Here is a 22,681-nt window from a genome sequence, read left to right as displayed (position 1 = left end):
ACATGAAAAAAAAATGAAATGTGACCCCCACCATACAACAGACATAACAAAAATTCATATGGAAAGTCCAGGGGCCCTGAATAGCCTAATCTATTTTCAAAATAAGAGCATAGTTGGAGGGGTCACACTTCCTGATTTCAAAACTTGTGGAAAAGATACAGTAATAAAAACAGTGTGACAGTGACACAAAAGCAGACATACAGACCCAATGCAATAGAATTGTTGTGGGTTTAGAAATAAGCCCACAAACCTATGACCAACTGATTTTGACAAAAGTGGCAAGTCCACTCAGTGGGGAAAAAATAGTCTTTTTGACAAATGGTACTGGGAAAACTGGATAGCCACATGCTAAAGAATGAAAGGAGAACCTTATGTCCCACCATTTGGTAAAACTTAGGTCAAAATGGATCAATGACCTCAATACATGAGCAAGAACTATAAAAGCCTTAGAAGAAAATAAAGGAGAACATCTTTAGGACTTTGTACTAGATATGTGGATTCTTTCTTTACACAAAAAGTATGAGCAACAAGAGAAAAAATAAATTGGACTTCATCAAAATTAAAACTTCTGTGCATCAATGGACATTATCACGAAAGTAAGAAGGCAATCTACAGATTGGGAAGAAATATTTGGAAATCCTACATCTGACAACAGTTCACTATCCGGAATTAACCGTAGAATATCTAACTACAACTCAACTGCAAAAAAGACAACCCAACTGAAAATGAATGAAGGATTTGAACATACATTTCTCAAGAAAATGCATACAAATGGCCAAAAAGCGCATGAAAGGATACTCAGCATCATTAGCCATTAGGGAAATGCAAATCAAAACTATAATGAGATGCCACTTCACACACATGAAAGAGGTTATTATTAAAAAAAGAAGAAAGGACAATAAGTGCTGATAAGGATGTGGGAACTAGGAACCTCTGCACACTGTTGGTGGGAGTGTAAAATGGTGCAGTACGTGGAAGACAATTCGTGGTTCCTCAGAAAGTTACATATAGGATTACCTTCTGGGGCAGCAATTACATTTCTTGGTATATACTCAAAAGAACTGAAAGCACAGATGGATGTATAAACACAATGTGGTAGATACACACAATGGAATATTACCCAGCCATGAAAAGGAACGAAGTTCTGATACATGTGACAGCATGGATGGACCCTGAAGACATCATGTTGAGGGAAATAAGCCAAACACAAAAGCACAATACTGTATGATCTCACTGATATGAAATAATTAGAATAAGCAAATTAATAGAGTCAGAAACTAGAATACAGGTTATGAGGGGCTGGAGAAGGGGTAGGAAATGGGGAACTAATGTTTAATTTGTACAGAATTTCTGTAGAGGGTGATGGAAAAGTTTTGCTAATGGTAGCACACATTGTCAATGTGATTAACAGCACCAAATTATATATTTGTGCTTGTATATATGGTACTAGAATGAAATTAGAAAAAAAAGTATAGGAATGTACAACACAGTAAATGCAAATGTAAACCATGTACTATAATTAACAGTACAATTATAAAAATATTCCTCCATCAATAGCAACAAATGCATCACTCTACTGCAAGCAATGGTATTTTCTGCATGATTTTTCTGTAAACCTACAGCTTAAAAAAAATTTTTTTTTTATTGAAAGGAACTCAGATGTTTCTACACCATGTTCATCGCAGCATCTGCACAATAACTAAAAGGTGGGAGCAATACGAGTGTCCGTCAGCAGATGAATGGATAAAGTGTGGCACATACACTCAATGGGATAACATTCGGCTGTAACAAGGAACAGGCTCTGCTACATGCTACTCCTTTGATTAACCTTGGAGACAGCATGTTGAACGAAATATGCCAGACATAAAAGGACAAATATTATATGTTTCCACTGATATAAAATACCTAGAATATGCAAATTCATAGGAGCAGAAAGTAGATTACAGATCATTAGAAGTTGGGGAGGGTACTCGGGTAGGGATGAAGAGCTATTGCTTAACGAGTGCAGAACTTCTGTTCTGGGTGTTGAAAAGTTAGCAATGTATGGTGCTGACTGTAGAAGAACACGATGAATGTAATTAAAATACATGTATATAAACAGAGAGGCAGAGAGACAAAGAGACAATAGAAAAAGCATGCATAAGAGCTTATAGGAGCTTAAATGGTAGAGCAAATAGGAGAAAGTAAAACAACTGGTAAAGCTGTGTAAAAGAGCTTTCTACTATTCTAACAACTTTTCTGTAAGTTTGATATACTATCAAAATTAAAAGTTAAAAAAATTTTATCAAAATTAAAAACCTCAATAGCAGCTGAAAGAATCAAATATCTAGAAATAAACTTAACTAAGGATGGAAAGCATTTATACACAGAACACTACAAAACATTGTTATAAGAAATCAAAGAAGACCTAAATAAACGTAACAACATTCCACGTTCATGGATCGGAAGGCTGAATGCCATTAAGATATCATTTCTGCCCAAACTGATCTTCAGGCTCAATGCAATATCAATCAAAATTCTAATAGCCTACTTTGCTGAAGTGGAAAAGCTAACTATCAAATTTATTTGGAAGGATAAGGAGCCTCGCACAGCCAAAAACATCTTGAAAAGAAGAATAAAGTGGGAGGATACATGCTTCTGACTTTAAAACATATTATAAAGCAACAGTGGTCAAAACAGCACAGTACTAGCATAACGATAGACATATCGATCAATGAAATCAAATTCAAAGGTCAGAAATAGACACTCACATCTATGATCAATTGATTTTTTTTTTTTTGGCATGGGCAGGCTCTGGGAATCAAACCCAGTCTCTGGCATGGCAGGCAAGAATTCTGCCACTGAGCCGCCACTGCACCACATATCAACTGATTTTTGACAAGGCTCCCAAGTCTACTCAACTTGGACAGAACAATCTCTTCGCTAAATGGTACTGAGAGAACCAGATATTCATACCCACAGGGATGAAAGAGGGCCTCTATTATACTCCCTATAAAAAAATTAACTCAAAATGGATCAAACCTAAATATAAGAACCAGTACCATAAATCTAGAAGAAAATGTAGGGAAGCATCTTCAAAAACTAGTGATAGGCAGTAGTTTCCTAGATTTTACACCCCAAACACAAGCAATAAAAGAAAATATAGATTAATGGGATCCCCACAAAACTGAGTAATTCTGTGCTTCAAAAGACTTTGTCAAAAGGGTGAAAAGGTAGCTGATTCAGTGGTAGAAAATATTTGGAAACCACATATTTGACAAGGGTTTGACAGGCAGAATATACAAGGAAACCCTACAACTAAACAATAAAAAGGCAAATAACCCATCTGAAAAATAGGCAAAAGACACGAACAGACATTTTTCCAAAGAGGAAATACAAATGGCTAAAAAGCATATGAAAAATAAAAAACCTTCAATTCATCAAAAGATACCGCTGAAGAAAGTGAAAAGCTGAGCCAAAGACTGGGAGAAACTATTTGTAATACCTATATGTTCATGTATCTAGTATAAAGAGCAAATGATCTAAAAACACATTTCACACACAGAAATATACAAATGGCTAAAAAAACACATAAAAAGATGCTCAACATTATCAGTCATCAGGGAAATGCAAATTAAAACAAATATACCATAACACCACTTACCCAACAGAATGGATAAAATCTTAAAAGACTGATAATGTCAATTACTGGGAAGAATGGGGAGCAACTAAAATTCTTAAACACTGCTAGTAGGTATACAAATGGTAACAAGTATTTTGTTGTATCTCAAGATGTTTTTGGCAGTTTCTTTGAAGTTAAATAAATTTTCTGTAAACTTACAACATTTCCAATTAAGAAAGAGAAAAAAAGTTGTGGAGTACAGGAAAAGCAGTGCTTTGATGGAAAATTATAGCCTATAACACTGATCAAAGAAAAGAGAAAGCACAGTTTACCAATATTTGGAATGAACAGATTAAAATAATATCATGAACAATTTTATGCCAATAAATTTGAAAATTTAGACAAGGAGAAACTCTTTTTAAAAAAATCAGAACTGACAGAAGACATAGAAAGCCTGAATAGTCTTAGATGTAGTGAAGAAATTTAATTTTTCCATAAAGAAAATTACAGGCTCAGATGGCTTCACAAATGAATTCCTGTAAACATTTAAGAAAGAAATCCATAACACCAATCTTATGCAAACTCTTACAGAGAATAAAAAAAGAAATATTTCCCAATTCATTATATGAGGTCACAAGATCTTGATACTAAAACCTCAGAAAGACATTAGAAGAAAAGAAAATCACAGACCAATGTCTCCTGAACCCAGAAAAACACTGAAAGCTTTCTCTGAGATCAGAATTAAGACAAGGGTACCCCTGTTCCAGTCAATATTGCACTGGAGGGCAGAGGCAATGTAATGAGACCAGAAAAAGAAATAAAGGTAAGGACCACAGGGAAGAGACAAAAGCTATCATTATTTATATATGATAGATCGTATACACAGGAAATCCAAAAAATTCTAGAAACAATTAAACTGACAAGTGAAAGTCAGAAACGAGGTCAATATGTATCAATTGTAATTTGATATAGCAACAACAAAACAGAAAATGAAAATTTTAAAATAGAACCTACAACAACATCAAAAAACATCAAATACATAGGGATATATCACAAAACATGTACAAAACTTCTACATCAGTGAAAGAAATTAAATGAGACCCATATAAATGGAAAGATAAACCATGCTTATATATTTGAAGATTCAATATTGTAAATATGTCAATTCTCCTCAAATTGATCTGCAGATTCAATGAAAACCCAATTTCACATCAGCAGATAGTTTTTATAGAAATTAATCAGATGATTATAACATTTATTTAGAAATACAAAAGAAAGAACAACAAAGCTGAAGGACTTATATTTCCAGTTATCAAGATGTATTATAAAGCTCTAGTGATTAAAACAGTGTGGTAATACACAAGGGTGGAAAAACGGACCAGTGGAACAGAAGAGAGTTCAGAAACAGACCCACACGTACAGCATCATTTGATTTATGATAAAGATGACTGAAGTGTAGCATAGAAAGGCCATCTTTTCAATAAATGGAAAAAAATTATCTTGACTCCTATCTTAGTCATACACAAAAATCAATTACAGATGGTAAGTGAAAGATTTTGTAAAACAATAAAGCACAGGAAGGCACAGGAAGGTGACCTTGGGATAGGCAAATATTTCTTAAGCAAGGGCATATATCCAATAAGGGTTTTTACTGAGAAAATACATGAACACAAATCAGTAAGGAAAAGGCACATAACTCAGCAGATATATGGGGGGGGGGGGGGGGGGGGAGTTAAGCAGATACTTTACAAAAAGAACATCCAAAAAGCCAAAAAGTACTCAATGTCATTACTTACCAGGAAAATTCAAAGTAAAACAACAGCATACCCAAGAGGGTGGATAAAATTTAAAAGCTGACAACACCAAGCACTGGCTAAGGCTGTGGAGCAACCCTAACTCTCACGCCGTGGGCTGGGGATGTGGAACTGGTCAAACCACCTCAGGAAACAGTCTGGCAGCAACTTCAAGGCTAAATGTACACCTGTCCTGTGAGTCAGAAGTTCAATATCTGGTTATATGCCCAGGAGAAACAAGTGCACATATCCACCAAAAGAAATGCATAAGAAGGTTCACTACCCTTACTCATAAGAACTAAAAACTGGAAGTAACGCATGAATAATTGGGTTGGAAAAATAAATTGTGGTATATTCATTCAACAGAATTAGATAAAACAATGAATTGTTGCTGAACAAACGTTGAATGTGAGACGCCAGACAAAGAAGCATACATACTCCTATGATTGTGGTCTTATAAATTCCAAAAACAGCCAGAATTTATCTGTGATAGTGACAGAGGTCAGAACAGAGGTCACCCTTGGGGAGGCTGGTGAGGAACCTCACAAAGGCTCCTGGAGGGCTGACGATGGTCTGTTCCTTCGTGCGCGTGTTGGCTACGTGAAATACGCGCTTTGTGAAAGTTCACTGAGCTGTACACTTAGGGTTTGTACAATCTTCTGTATGTTCTGTATTTCAGTAAAAAGTGAAACAAAGAAAATATCAACGTGAAGGGCCGTCCCTTTATAAAATCAAGTACTCTGGGGCCACAGGTAACCCATGTTTTATTTATCTGCATCTTGTGAGGAGGAATTACAGAAAAATCTGGCCTCTGTATGTAAGGTGTTCCAGGAATTTTCATCTCACTAAACTGCTCTTACGACTAATCTGGAAACAAAAGCCCTAAAGTAATAAGAACTTATAAGTTCAAAGTGTCAAATGTAGAATTTTCAAGTAAGCCTGAACAAGTAAACAACTTTCTTTAAGAAGCCCTATAGCTTTGACAGTAAAGACAAAAAGTGTTGAAATGTGGTCCCATATCTAGATAACTCTTTAACATACTGTTCTGTAGATTCTATCACTGGGAAACTACATTTATGGGCTTTTAAGTGAAGCCACTGAACCGTCATAAACTTTTTAGGAAAAGCCAATTATCTATAAGTCAAAACATGGAGAAAATAGCAATGAAGTCAGACCAAAGAGACCACAAGCAATATTAAAAACAAAGATAAAGGTTATGGAAGAAGAAGGGAAGGAGGGAGGAGGAGGGAGACAAGAAAGGGAGAGAGAAAAGTAACCCAACAGATTATCCGAATGTGCGACAGCAAGGAGACTGAAGATCACTGAAGTTCAGTAAAGGTGCCCATGGTTCTAATATCATTATAACTAAATAAATATAAATCAAGTGAGTTTCATGGAAATCTAGCTGAAATGGGTTTCTGTATGGAATCTGGAAAAGGAGATCCTAAAGAATAACTTATAAGTGCCTTTAGCACTTGCCATGGGAGATGTCAATGAGAATATTCAAATATCCTTTTTCTAGGAATTATCTTTACCATGAGTACATACTGTCCTAGACACCTCTGCATGCTCTAACAGCTTCAAGTCTCTAAACCTACAGAGCATTCTATAGTTCAGCCACACAAACATTCAGTTCTTCAAACTCATCACAGTCTTAAAAAAAAAACAACACAAAACTGCATATATGGTACCCTCTTACCTGCAGTTATTCTTCCCATATCTTACCCACTGACTCCCACTCCCCTTCATTTCACCATCTCCTATTCTTCCTTCTGGTCTCTATTTTTTAATAGCATTTGCTCAGGAAAGTTTCTTTATCCTCGTATTTGGTTAGGCTCCACCTCCTATGTACTCTGATAGCACCCTCAGCATCCTCAATCATCAAACAGTACAGGAACTGCTTTATCAATATCTATCTTCCCGGCTGAGCTGTAAGTCAAGTGAGGGTATATCTTGTTCACTATGCTCCAGAACCCCAATTCAGTGCTTGCAATCAGTCATTCAGTCACTCACTCAACTTTCAACAAATATTTATTGAGCTTTGTACAAAATACCTGCTAAATAAAAACTGCAACAGGAAACAAGCTATAGAGCTAGCTTGTGCCTTTGTGTGAAACTTTTTAAAAAGGACTCTAAGGACTTCCTGAAGATGGCAGAATAGGACAGACTGAGCTCACCCCTGCTTCCAAGAACAGCTAGAGAAGTGACATAAAAACGACCGGGGACAGCAGTTCCAGGGTGTAAATGATCTGAGAAGGTCTTCTACACTACACAGGGAGGCCCTGGATGAAAAAGCTGAAGAACTGAGCTGCAGAGAACCAGATGAGTGGGATCCATCAGGCCTCCACACCCAGGAAAGTGCCTGACACTGTGGCAGCTTGGGATGAGTCCCCTCGGCTCGGTGGCCCAGAGCAACCTTGGGGAACCAAGAAGCCAGAACACGAGTTTTCACACTAATGGAGACCACGCAGCTAGTGCACTGAGCCTACAGTGCACCTTTCCAAACAAAGGCCTGGAGCCTGGGATGCACAAATAGGGAGGTGGGGACGAGGAAGCAAGACAAGCCGCAACTCTTGACCACCCCATACCCACAAGCCCACACACACCGCCCAATCCCCATGCCCTGCCCCTTGAACCCCATGTGCCAAAGCCCCACTGCCCTGAGCCCCAAGCAACCAGGCTATGCCCAACCCCTGCAAACGCACCAACCTGCGCCTCACACCTGCGCAAACTCCTGCCCCACTGCACCTGCATTCATGCCTGCCACATCCCACATCCCCAACAAAGCATCCCAACCACCGCAAACCATGTATGTGCACACCTGCCCACTACCCATACCCTGGACACGTGTGCACCCACACACGAGGTCCCCGTGCCCCATGTGTGTGCATACCCCTGCCCTGCCCCCACCCTGCATCACACTACCCTAGCACGTGCACACCCATGCCCCAGCCCTTTGCCCCATGAATATGTGAGCTACGCCTTACCCACACTGTCTGCAACTATGCACCAGTCACCCCATGCACGCACACAGCCACACCCCAGCCCCACATGCATCCGTGCCCCCACCGTTCCCATCCACGCACATGTGCCCCAGCTCCCAGTGCCCCGTGCATACGCAAACCTGCACACCCCCACCATTCCATGTGTACCTGACCCAACCCCCAGTGTACCTTGTTCATACACACCCCAGCACCCCACTCCACCATGGCCCACACGACTGCCCCCTGACCCCTACCCACAGACCCGTGACCCAATACCCATGCCCTGACCCCCGTGCCCAGCCCCTCCAATGCCCTACGCACCTACATAGCACCTGCGATCAGCCTCCCACTGTGCCCTGCCCCATGCTCACTGCCTGCCCATGCTGCCCCCTATCCCCAAGTCCCTGGTGCCTCTCCACCTTGACCCCACGCCCCCAGGCACCAGTGCAGTGCCACTGACCCACGCCCAGCCCTGTGCCGCAACCTGACCCACGTCCCATTACCTTCACCACTCCCATCCCACAAATATAAAACCTTAAACTACTGAGGTAAATCTACTTCCAGAGTAACCCTATTAAGATAATTAAATGCCTCAAAGTTAATAGAAAATCATAAAGCATATGAAGATGCAGACAGGTATAGCCCAGCCTAATGACCAAACCAAAACAACAGAGAAGATACAGAGTTTGGAACAACTAATCAAAGATGCTCACACAACCCTACTAAACAAATTCAGTGGGTTGTCTAATGACAAAACGGGCACCAAAAACACAGAAGAAGAGCATAAAGAAGGATCTGATAGACTAAGTTGAAAAGTAACAGACACAACAGAGATGAAAGATACTGCAGACCAAATAAAAAATAAACTAGAGACACTCAACAGCAGATTGGAAGAGGCAGAAGAAAGAATCAGCGACTCAAAAGACAGGACAACTGAATTGGAATGCACAAAAGAACAAATCGCAAAAAAAGATGGAAAAATGTGAAAGAGATCACAGGGAAATAAATGTGGACAACACAAAGCTCACACACACAAGAACCATCAGTATCGCAGAAGGAGAGTAGAGTTAAAGGTTAGGAAGATTAGTTGAAGAGATAATAGGGGGAAATGCCTAACCCTTGCAAAAGACATAAATATACAAATCAGAGAGGCCCAGTGAACCCCAAATAAAACAAACCCAAATAGGCCTACTCCAAGACACATACTAATCAGTCTGTCAAATGCTGAAAAGAAACAGAAAATCCTAAAAGCAGCAAAAGAAAAGTGACTCACCAGATATAAGGAAAACCACACAAGACTGAATTCAAACTACTCAGCAGGTACCATGGAACTCAAATGTCAGTGGCATTATATATTTAAGATCCTGAAAGAGAAAGACTTCCAGCCAAGAATTCTGTATTCAGCCACAGTCCTTCAAAACTGAGAGAGAGATTAAAATTTTCACAGATAGACAAAGGCTGAGAGAATTTGTCAACAAGAGACTGACCCTACCCTGCAGAAAATACTAAAGGGATTGCGTCGGCTCAAAAGAAAAAAAAAAAAGGTCTGGAAGAGGTCACAAAATTAAAGAATACTAGGTAAGGGTAATTTAAAGGATAAAAAGAGAAAGGGGGAAAAGAATATATAGATCTGACAAATAAAATCCAAAGGATAAGATGGTAGATTCAAGAACTGCTTTTACAGTAAAAACTTTAACTAAACCCACCAATTAAAAGATACAGCCTGGTAGAACTGCTCAAGAAATATGATCACTTTATAATGCTGCTTACAAAAGACCCATCTTAAACCCAAGGATACAAATAGATTGAAAGTAAAAGGATGTAAAAAGATGTCCTAAGCAACCTGTAACCAAAAGAAAGCAGTAGTTATACTAACATCAGACAAAATATACTCCAAATGTAAACACATCAAAAAAGACAAAGAACAACACTATGTATTAATAAAAGGGACAATTCTCCAAGAGGAATAACAACCATAAATGTTTATGTTTTTAGTGAAGGCACTCCAAAGTACATGAGGCAAACACTGGCAAAATTAAAGGGTGCGATAGACATTTCAACAACAATTGTGGAAGTCTCTAAAACACCAATCTCTTCTAATAGGTAGAACAACTGGACAAAGGATCAACAAAGAAATAGAGAACTTAATTCGATAAATGAATTAAGACCTAACACACAAATGTAGTTTCAAGCCAAAACACCGGGACATACATTCGTCTCTAATGTTCATGGAATGTTCTCCAGGACAGATCATATATAAAGAAGACAGGTCTTTATGAATTTTAAAAGACTGAACTTAATTCAGAACACTTTCTCTGATCACACTGAAATGAAGCTGGGAATCAACAACCACCAAAGAATGAGAACTTTCACAAATATATGGATATTAAATAATGCACTCTGAAATAACCAGTGGGACAAAGAAGAAATTCTTAGAAAAAGTGGTAATATCTGGAGAAGAATGAAAATGAGAATACAACATTCAGAACTCATGGGATGAGGCAAAGGCTATGCTGAGAGGGAAATCAGAAGGAAATTTACCGCCCTAAATGCCCATATCAAAAAAAAGAAGAGACTTCCGGGTCAAGATGGCGGCTTAACAACGTGGGTGTTTTAGTTCGTCCTCCAGAACAATTACTGAATAACCAGAAATAGTACAGAACAGCTCCCGGAGCCACGATAGTGACTGGACACACAGCGTACCCCAGTCTGGCACAGCTGGAATGGCTGTGAGCCCCCCAGAACCGTGAGTTCCCCAAGCCACAGCGGCCGGCGCCCCTCCCCCACAGGCTGCTCCCCAGAGGGGAAAGGAAAGGAAATTTACAAGCAGCAGGGACTGAGCACAATTAAACGCCAATTGAGGAACTAATTAACAAATTCTGACTACTAAAAATAGGCCCCCAGCTTAGGTGAACCTGATCAAAGCGGAGGGTGCTCATTTTTGCCCTGGTGCCAAGGGGGCAGAACTGACAGAAAAAGGGGGGAACAAAAAAAGGAAGGAAAGAGAGGTTTTTGTGGCTGTGTATCTACAAAGGCTTGACTGCCTCTGGATACAGCGGCAGGACTTTTCAGGCCGCAACTGCCCCAGGCATAGGCAGAAGTGAGCTCTTTTGGGGGCTTATCTGGAGCCTGTGCCTTCCCCAGGGGAGGGGTGAAGCCCCACCCAGGTGGAATCCCTCCATCAAGGAATTCAGAAACCAGGGCTTGGTAATTTGAAGCCATTAAAACCAGCCTACAACCTCTCCTCTGTCTCCACCATGCCCCCAGCAGGGAGATTTCTGCCAAAGTTAAAGGTACCGCATCATCTTATGCTGGTGGGACCTGCAGTCAGACAAACACCACCTACTGGGCAGTATAAGAAAAAACAGAGTCCAGAGCCTTCACAGGAAAGTTGTTCAACCTGCTGGGTCTCACCCTCAGGGAAAACTGACGCAGGTGACTCTTTCCTCCTGATAGGAGGCCAGTTTGGTCTGGGAAAATCTGGCTGGGGTCTATTCTAAGTAGACCCTCCTAAGTGTGTGTGGGGGAAAGGCACTACACAAGCTGGGCAAGAAACAAGAATACAAGAACTGAAAAATTCTCCTGTTAAGCAAAACTTAAGCTAAAGGTCCAGATAAAGCTGAACGGAATGTCAAAGAACAGATAGACAACAAATTCACCCAGCAAGAAAACCCCAGATAAAAGAAGTGAAAGCAATTGCCAGAATAAACTAATTAAGGTAATTAAATGTCTAGGCACCAGCAAAAAAATAACAAATCACACCAGGAAAACTGACGATATGGCCCAGTCAAAGGAACAAACCAATAGTTCAAATGACATACAGGAGCTGAAGCAATTAATTCGGAATGTACGAACAGACATGGAAAACTTCATCAACAACCAAATGAATGAATTGAGGGAGGATATAAAGAAGGCAAGGAAAGAATAAAAAGAAGAAACTGAAAGTCTGAAAAAACAAATCACAGAACTTATATGAATGAAAGACACAGTAGAAGAGATGAAAAAACAATCTACCTACAATGGTAGATTTCGAGAGACAGAACGTAGGATTTCTGAACTGGAGGACAGAACATCTGAAATCCGACAAGAAACAGAAACTATAGGAAAAACAATGGAAAAATATGAGCAGGGACTCAGGGAATTGAAAGACAATATGAAGCGCATGAATATACATGTTGTGGGTGTCCCAGAAGGAGAAGAGAAGGGAAAAGGAGGAGGAAAACTAACGGAGGAAATTATCACTGAAAATTTCTCAACTCTTATGAAAGACTTAAAATTACAGATCCAAGAAGTGCAATGTACCCCAGAGAATAGATCCAAATAGACATACTCCAAGACATTTAATAATCAGAATGTCAGAGGTCAAAGAGAAAGAGAGGATCTTGAAAGCAGCAAGAGAAAAGCAATCCATCACATATGAGGGAAACCCAGTAAGTCTATGCACAGATCTCTCAGCAGAAACCATGGGGGCAAGAAGACAGTGGGATGATATATTTAAACTATTAAAAGAAAAACTGCCAACCAAGAATTCTATATTCAGCAAAATTGTCCTTCAAAAATGAGGGAGAAATTAAAACATTTTCAGACAAAAAATCTCTTGTGACCCAAGAGACCAGCTGTGCAAGAAATACTAAAGGGATCACTAGAGACAGATACAAAGACAGAAGAGAGAGGTGTGGAGAAGAGTGTAGAAAGGAAGACTATGAGTAAAGGTAAAAAGAAGGAAAATTAGATATGACATATAAAATCCAGAAGGCAAAATAGTAGAAGAAAGTACTACCCATGCAGTAATAACACTGAATGTTAATGGATTAAACTCTCCAATCAAAAGACATAGTCTGGCAGAATGGATTAAAAAACAGGACCATCTATATGCTGTCTCTACTCAAAGGACACGAGGCCAAGGACACAAATGGACATTTACACACCAATGTTTATAGCAGCATTATTAACAATTACCAAGAGATGGAAACAGCCAAAATGTCCATCAACAGACAGTTGGCTAAACAAACTGTGACATCACATAAGATGGAATATTATGCAGCTGTAAGACAGAATAAAGTTATGAAGTATGTAACAACATGAATGGACCTTAAGGACATTATGCTGAGTGTGATTAGCCAGAAACAAAAGGACAAATACTATATGGTCTCACTGATAAGAACTGACATTAGTGAATAAACTTGGAATATTTTGTTGGTGACAGAGACCATCAGGAGATACAAATAGGGTAAGATATTGGGTAATTGGAGCTGAAGGGATATAGATTGTGCAACAGGACTGAATATATAAACTCAGAAATGGACAGCACGATATTACCTAACTGTAATACAATTATGCTAAAACACTGAATGAAGCTGCATATGAGAATGATAGAGAGAGGAGGGCTGGGGCATAAGTGAAATCACAAAGAAAGATAGACGATAAAGATTGAGATGGTATAATCTAGGAATGTGTAGAGCGTATAATGATAGTGACTAAATGTACAAATTAAAAAAATGTTTTTGCATGAGGAAGAACAAAAGAATGCCATTACTGCAGTGTGCTGAAAATAGATGGTAATTAATATTTTAAAATTTCAACTGTGTGAGACTAAAGCAAAAAATGTTCATTTGGTACAAATCTATACTTTGACTAGTGCATCTCCTAATATAACTTATGTAGATAGTTGATTGAACACCTTAAGTACACGGAACTTTGTATAGGACATGAGAGTTTGTTGGTTTGTCCAGGTAATGCCCTGATGAACCCGAGTGATTTGATCAGTGAGTGGAAAAGAATTTGCAAAGTCCCCTTCGGGGAATGGTGAGAATGGGGGAAAACTCAACTTTCCCAAGTTGAATTCTTGATATTCTCACAAGCAGTGTGGACAACCAAACCTATAGGCTGAGCCCCCAGGCTTGGGGTTTGTTCATATGAAACTTAACCCCACAGGGGATAGGTCAAGCCTACTTAAAATTAAGCCTAAGAGTCACCCCCAAGAGAACCTCTTTTGTTGCTCAGATGTGGCCTCTCTCTCCAGCCAACACAGCAAGCAGACTCACCACCCTCCCCCTGTCTACGTGGGACATGACTCCCAGGGGTGTGGATCTTCCTGGCAGCATGGGACAGAAATCCCAGAATGAGCTGAGATTCAGCATCAAGGGATTGAGAAAAACTCTAGAATGAGCTGAGACCCAGCATCAAGGGATTGAGAAAACCTTCTTGACCAAAAGGGGGAAAAGTGAAATGAGACAAAGTGTCAATGGCTGAGAGATTCCAAACAGAGTCGAGAGGTTATCCTGGAGGTTATTCTTATGCATTAAGTAGATATCACCTTGTTATCCAAGATGTAATGGAAAGGCTGGAGGGAACTGCCTGAAAATGTAGAGCTGTGTTCCCGTAGCCATGTTTCTTGATGATGATTGTATAATGATATAGCTTTCACAATGTGACTATGTGATTGTGAAAACCTTGTGTCTAATGCTCCTTCTATCTACCTTGTCAACAGAGAGGAACATATGGAATAAAAATAAATAACAGAGGGAACAAATATTAAAATAAATTTAGTTTGAAATGCTAGTGATCAATGAAAGGGATCAGTAAGGGGTATGGCATGCAAAAATTTTTTTTCTGTTTGTTATATTTTTCTGTTGTCTTTTTATTTCTTTTTCTGAATTGATGCTAATGTTCTGGGAAATGATCATGATGATGAATATGCAACTATGTGATGATATTGTGAATTGCTGAGGGTATGTGTTGGGAATGTTTGTGTTTCTTGTAATTTTTTTTAATTAATAAAAAATTAAAAAGAAAGAGCAAAATGCAAGGACCTAATTGCTCACCCAGAGGAACTACAGAAAGAACAGCAAACTAAACCCAAAGCAAATAGAAGAGGAGAAATAACACAGAGTAAAGCAGAATTAAATGAATAGGAGAACAAAAGAACAACAGAAAGAATCAATAAAACCAAAAGTTGGTTCTCTGAGAAAAATCAGTAAAATCGATAGATCCCTAAGCTAGGGGAAAAAAAAAGAGAGAGAGGATGCAAACAAACAAAATTAGAAACGAGAGGGGGGTCGTATCCATGGACCCTGAAGAAATTTTTTAGAAAATCACAAGAGGACAGTACAATATGCCAACAAACTAGACAACTTAGAGGAAGTGGATAAATTCCTAGAAACACATGAACAAGCTACACTGACTCAAGAAGAAACAGAAGATCTCAAGAAACCAATCACAAGTAGAAATTCAAATAGTCATTAAAAAATCTTACTACAGGGAGGGCAACTATGGCTCAGTGGCAGAGTTCTTACCTGCCATGCCGGAGACCCGTGTTTGATTCCCGGTGCCTGCCCATGCAATAAAAAATAAAATCCTCCTACAAAGAAAAGCCCAGGGCCAGATGGCGTCAGAAGAATTTTACCAAACATTCCAAAAAGAACACACACCAATCCCCCTCAAACTCTTCTAAAAAAAACTGAGAAAAGAGGAACTATCTGACTCATCTTAAGAAGCTAATATCACTCTAATACCAAAACCAGGTAAAGATGCTAAATGAAAGGAAAACTACAGGCCAATCTTCCTAATGAACATAGATGCAAAAATTCTCAACAAAATACTAGCAAATTAAATCCAACAACACATTAAAAGAATTATACACCACAACCAGGTAGGATTTATACCAGGAATGCACAGGTGACTCAACACAAGAAAATCTATGTAATAAAACAAACTGAAAGGGAAAAAAATCACGTAATTATTTTGATTGATGATGAAAAGGCATTCGACAAAATTCAGTGTCATTTTCTGATAAAAACACTTTGATCACAGGAATCACAGGTAGGAATCACAGGAATTCTCCTCCATATGATAAAGGGCATATATGAGAAAACCACAGCCAGCATCATACTCAACAGTCAGATGGAAAGCTTTCCTGCTAAGATTGGGTACAAGACAAGGATGCCTTCTGTCACCACTATTATTCAACATTTTACTAAAAGTTTTAGCTAGAGTAATCAGGCAGCAAAAAGAAATAAAAGTCATCCAAATTGGAAAGGAAGAGGTAAAACTTTCATTATTTCCAAATGACATGATACTATACTTGAAAAATCCTGAAAAATCTATGACAACGCTTTTTTTTTTGGTTCACTAAATTTAATGTAAAATTCATAAACCACTTCTTACAAAAGAGCATTACATTTGGCACACTGCTCTGAATAGATGCCAGGGACATGTGGACTCTGTTACTTTTCCTCTCTGTCCCACACCTCACCCCAAATGTTACAGCGACCACAAAGCAAGGTGTTCACGATGACATGGGGGGGGGGGGTCTCTCTTTTTTTTTACCACAAACAATGAACAAAAAATGAAATTCACTTACTCTGCTGCTGTTTCAGAATTTCTATGTTAGTTTTTGTACGTCCTTTTCCCCACTCCCATCCTTTTATGTAAGGAACTAAAATATCACATCTGGTGAACAGCAAAGATTTCTCTACACCTCAGATCCTGAACACCCATGATGTAGAGGAAAGTTGGCTTTAAACAGAGGCAGATTAAAAAAAAAAAAAAAGATGCAGGACTCTTTCACTTCTTCACTAGTCTTAGAAAAACTTTTCAGAATACTGCTTCATACTGTTCTGCAACAAATACTGCACATTCTGTATCTGGTCCTCTGTTGCTGTAACGGTAACAATCTGACCTTCAGATCCTTCTAAAGGCTCATCAGTTTTGACTGAAGCTCCCAACTCATGACGGATTTATTTACTCCACTGACCACCTTTCCCTATAATAGAGCCAGCCAAATCTTTGGGAATAGTTACTCGTGTAGTAATAACAGGTCCATCGAGCTCACCATATGAGGCACGACCCCCTGCATAGGAATAATCACGTCCAGGGCCACCCTGTGGTTCATAAGCCATCTGTATTTTAATGGGCTCCATGTGTCTACCCTAGAGTCCCGAGTTTGTATCCGCACTGAAACCAACCATGCCATCATAACGGTCTCCAGGTCTCTCTTCAGTCATGAGTCATTAGATCTCCTCCTCCAGATGGTGGTGGTGGTGGAAGAGGACCATCCTGAGCTGTGCTGCCACCCTGGCCACCTCTTCCAGGAGGAGGAGGTCCTTGAGGACTCGAATCATCATAATGTCTTCTAGATAGAGGCAGCTGGAGCCAGGAGGCATTCTATCCAAACCACCTCTTCCTCATATGGGAAATCCCACGAGTTATCCACAGTGGTCATCAAACACCATTGTAAAGCCACCATATTCCTAGGTTTCATCATAAAAATTGGGATCATAAAGCTGTCCATATCCTTTGATGGGAGACCCAGATATAAGATCAAGGATGATTTCATGTACTCTACAATCCTATCAGGCCTTCCTCCAATAAGGACGACTCTGCAGTGGAATGAGGACAGTATTCCTGGAAAAGCTAGATTGTTGTCTCAGTGTTCTCTTGAAGTTCTTTGATTTTAGCACCTTTGACCCTAATAATTCCTCCTGCTAGACTCTGATGAATCAACAGTCTCAACTTACAGTCAAGAGTTGCTTCCTTTATACTGCTGGTAATTTAAGCATTCCACAGCATCAGATTCGAGTGGGAGCTGGCTAGCTGCAGTGCATAATGGCAGCTGCAGGCCTTCTTCCAAGGTAAGGCTGATTTTCTTCAGAATTTCTCCAGTTGCTTCAATATTAGCAATACTCAATACTCAACATGCGCTCAGGGCCACTGCTCTCAGGGACTGGAACACTGGCACCGTAGTCTGTAATGTTCTTGCCTCCCTTTCCAATCACTGCCTCGGCATTCTTGCTATGAAGCAGAATGTAAAGCTCAACCTTCTCAGCAGTGATTCTAGATCTTTTAAATGCTTGTTCCTCTTCCATATCTTCTGCACAGTGTTGACCAAATTCACCACTGGTTTCTGTGTTAGGGAAGGATTTGTATCCTCTGGCTGTTCAGTTTCCATTTTCCTGCATTACATGGATACAGCAATCTAGGCCACGAATGGGCAGAAAGCTGGAAAGACATCAAGGTCGGTGAGGCAGGGAACAGGATAAGGGCCTCTGCAGTGGCTTCACCTGTAGCACCCTCCTCCCTTCTCCCGACACAGCTTCTTGAGGTAATAAACAAATTCAGCAAAGTGGCAGGATGTAAGACTGATGTGCAAAAATCAGTAGTAATGTTTCTATGCGCAATAGATGACCTGAGAGGACAACTAAGGAAAACATTCCATTCAAAATAGCATCTAAAAGAATCAAGTATCTAGGAATAAACTACCAGGAATGTAAAGGACTTCCGCACACGAAACTATACAACATTGCTAGAAGAAATCAAAGAAGATATAAATAGGTGGAAAGACATTCCATGCTCATGGATAGGAAGGTTAAACATAATTAAGATGTCCATTCTACCCAAATTGATCTACAGACTCGATGCAATAGAACCAAAAACAAGAACCACCACCACATCAAGCAGCAACCCCTCAAAAATAAATTAAAGTGGCAGCCCCCCTCCCCCACAAAAAGTCAACATAAAAAATTCTAACAACATACTTTTATCAAATTCATATGGAAGGGAAAAAGACCCTGAATAGCTAAAAACATCCTAAAAAAGGAAAAATGAAGAGGGAGGATTAATAGCTCTTAATTTTAAAACTTACTGTAAAGTCACAGTGGCCAAAACAGCATGGTACTGGCACAAAGACAGAAGGACGGACCAATAGAATAAAATTGAGAGTGCAGAGACAGACCACCAAATCTGTGGTCAACTGATCTTCGACAAGGCCCCTAAGTCCTTGGGACAAAACAGTCTTTTCTATAAATAGGCACAGGAGTACAGGATAGCAATAGCCAAAAGAATGGAAGAGGGTCTTACCATACACCCTACACAAAAATTAACTCAGAGCTTATCAGAGACCAAATATATGAACCAGTACCATAAACTCCTAGAAGAAAATATACAGAAACATCTTCAAGACCTAGTAACAGGAGATAGCATCTTAAAACTTTACACCCAAAGCATAAGCAATGAAAGAAAAAAAATGGATAAATAGGAACTCCTCAAAGTTAAATGCTTCTGTGCCTCAAAAGACTTTGACAAAATGGTGAAGAGGCAGACAATTCAATGGTAGAAAATATTTGGAAGTCATGTATCAGATAAAGTTTGATATCCTATATACATAAAGAAATTCAACTCAACAACAAAAGAACAAACAATCCAATTATAAAATGGGCTAAAGATATGAATAGACACTTTTCTGAAGAGCAAATACAGATGGCTAAGAAGTGCTTGAAGAGATGCTTATTTTCATTAGCTATAAGGGAAACAGAGGTCAAGACTACAATGAGATACCACCTAAGACCTATAAGAATGGATGCTTTTAAAAAAACAGGAACTACCAATGTTGGAGAGCATGTGAAAAAATTGGAACACCTATGCACTGCTGATGGAAATGTATAATGGTACAGCTGCTATGGAAGACAGTTTGGCGGTTTCTTAGAAAACTAAATATCAAGTTGCCCTATGACCTGGTAATACCATTACTTGGTACACATACCCAGAAGAGCTGAAAGCAGTGACACAAATAGACATTTGCACACCGATGTTCATAGCAGCATTATTCACAATCGCCAAAGGATTGGAACAATCCAAGTTCCCCTCAAAAGATAAGTGGGCAAACAGAATATGGTATATACATGTGATGGAATATTATGCAGCAATAAGATGAAGTCCTAAACCACATGACAAGATGGATAAGCCTTGAGGACATAATGCTGAGTGAAATAAGCCAGACACAAAAGGATAGATACTGCATGACTCCACTTTTACGACCATGGTAAAGATCAAATTAGAGGCTTATAATACAGAATATAGGGGACTTAGAGATACATAGAAGCTAGAGATGGGTGAACCTCAGCTAATGAGGTTGAATTCAAAATAAGAGAATAGACAGAAGTGAAGGTGGCTCTCTAGTGGGTCCGTAAGTAATACTACCATATTGAACGTGAACAAGATTGAAAAGGATTGTACAGACCTATGTGTCCCACTGATTAACACTAGAAATATAAATTAGTTCTTGCAAGAACTACTTCAAAGATATGATTCACGTACAAAGAGTGTTTAAGTCCAGGGTACAGCGGGAAAACTGTTATTGCATGCTATGGGCTATGTTTAACAGGAAAACATCAGCAGTACCACAGCAATAGCAGGGGTAAATAATGGGGAAAGGGACAAGAGTTAAGGGGAGTTTTCAGTGGGTTATCTTTCTCTTGGGAACAATGAAATTATCTAAAACTGAGAGTTTTGATGGTCTGTGGACTTTGGGCATTATAAATGATGCCTAATGAATGCAGAGGCTGAAGGATACACTGACTGAGAAGTAGACTGGCGAACAATGGTGTATACACATGATCGAATATTGTGCTGCTACAAAAAGGAATGAAGTCGTATGGCATGCAATGACGTGAATGAACCTGTGGGACATTTGGTGAGGCAAAATACACCAGAAACAAAAGAACAATTATTGTATGGTCTCCTTTAGAAAATGCTTATAAGGAAACAAGGGCCTACAGTGTAAGCTCTTATAGCAGACACTTATAGTCCAAGGGGGTAATTATTATTTATGGATTTCGAGAGGCTGTTTTTTACATCTATAACATGGTATTCAAAGATAAGAAAACAGCCCATGAGGTCGGGATTAAAGTAATTCAGAGCACAGGGGTAAGGAAGACATAGTCTATATTTTAGAACCACACCTACTCTTTGAGACCAAAGGAAAGAAGGTCTATTTTCTCCAAACCTACATTTTCTGTAGCACATAATCTAACTCAACATCAACATGTCTAGACAGCTCATTGAACAACTGAAACACAGGGAGCCCAGAATAAGAATGAGGGCCTTTAATCCTGTATAGTTTAGTGTAATGCCTGGATACATCCTAGAATATATTAAGCAGATAATCAAAAAGTATTGGCAAAGTCCCTTGAGGGATGGGAGAAAAAATATGGAACTATTAAACTCAACTATTAAGGAATCCCCTGATACTGTGTCAAACATTAGGGACACCCAAATCAATAAGCCAAGCCTTTGATCTTGAGGCTTACTCTTGTGATGCTTATGCAGGTAGCAGAGAAGCTTGGCCTACCTAAAGGTATGCTTAGATACTTCTGGAGGACCTCTTTTGCTGCTCAAACGTGGCCTCACTCTCTCTAAGCCCAACTCTGTAAGTGAAATCACTGCCCTCCCCACTATGTGAGACATGACATCTAGAGGTGAAAGTCTCCCTAGTGGCATGGGAGATGATTCCCAGATATGACTTTGGACCTGGCACTGTGGGATCAACAATTCCATCCTGACCAAAAGGGGGAAAAGAATAACTAATAAAGACATTACTACCTATCATAATCTGCCAAACCCCAACCAGGATCATTCCAGCCAATCCTAAAGAAGACCTAGAGCAATATATAAGATTCCACAAGGGTTCCATGCACTAGGGTAACTTTCCAGAAACCTACGACCTCCAGGTGGGTCCTGGACCAGATAAGTCCTGAAACCTAGAGGGCCCAGCTTCTCCAGAACATCAGTTCCATCTCCCTAACCCATGTCATGTTTGACAGCCCCTTCAAACATGAAAAATTTAGAATGGCCATAGCCCAAATACCCCTAAAGAGTGAGATAGAAAGATCAAAGGTGATAATGGAATTATACAGAGAAGGTAGGATTTAACAAACGAGTATGAATGCTCAATCACTGTATTGATATTTCCTTTAGTCTCCAGTATCTTAGAGCAGCTAGGAGTAAAAGCCTAAAATTGTGGAAATGTAACCCATCCAAACTATTGAAATCTGTTCTACAACTAATTGTGCTGTGCTTTGAAATTCTTTGTTTTGGTTTTATTTTGGTGTAGATGTTATTTTTCACAAGAAAGAAAAAAGTGATGATAATATATATATATATATTCCTCCTAGCCTCCAAAGTTGTGGAGCAGCTAGAAGGAAAAATCTGAGATGATGATACAGTGGCCCATGACAAACCCTGGAATCTGTCCTGTAAGTACTTGTTGAAGAGTGCTTTGAAAACTATTGCTTTTTTCGTCATTGCTTTGTATGTATGTTACATTATACAATTTAGAAAGTTTAAAAATAAACAGATAAATAAATCACAATGACCTGGTCTAAAACAGAAAGTGAACCCTATACTAGAATTTCTATTTTTTCATACCTGGGCACAACAAATGAAAGCAATCGAAAGCGTCAGTAGGAAGACTGAAGACACAACCACATCAACTGAGCGCTGCGGACCCCTTCTCTGCAGAGTGAGAC

At 39.3% G+C, this 22,681-nt stretch overlaps 1 protein-coding gene and 1 pseudogene across 4 annotated transcripts in view; both read right to left on the bottom strand.

Annotated features, from left to right (window-relative positions):
• PHTF1 (putative homeodomain transcription factor 1) overlaps nucleotides 1–22,681 on the bottom strand; it is a 140,669-nt gene that overhangs the window by 9,720 nt on the left and 108,268 nt on the right. For all 4 annotated transcript variants that reach the window (XM_077119828.1, XM_077119829.1, XM_077119830.1 and 1 more), the window contains one exon: nucleotides 22,581–22,667. In XM_077119828.1, the coding sequence (XP_076975943.1) occupies nucleotides 22,581–22,667 (87 nt within the window). The remainder of the gene's footprint in view (nucleotides 1–22,580; nucleotides 22,668–22,681) is intronic.
• LOC143649832 (heterogeneous nuclear ribonucleoprotein K pseudogene) lies at nucleotides 13,044–22,563 on the bottom strand (annotated as a pseudogene).

The sequence above is a fragment of the Tamandua tetradactyla genome, chromosome 11, assembly GCF_023851605.1.
Source record: "Tamandua tetradactyla isolate mTamTet1 chromosome 11, mTamTet1.pri, whole genome shotgun sequence".
In the NCBI taxonomy this organism is placed as follows: domain Eukaryota; kingdom Metazoa; phylum Chordata; class Mammalia; order Pilosa; family Myrmecophagidae; genus Tamandua; species Tamandua tetradactyla.
Note: the sequence above shows the minus strand (reverse complement) of the source record. Positions and strands in the feature narration are given on the sequence as shown.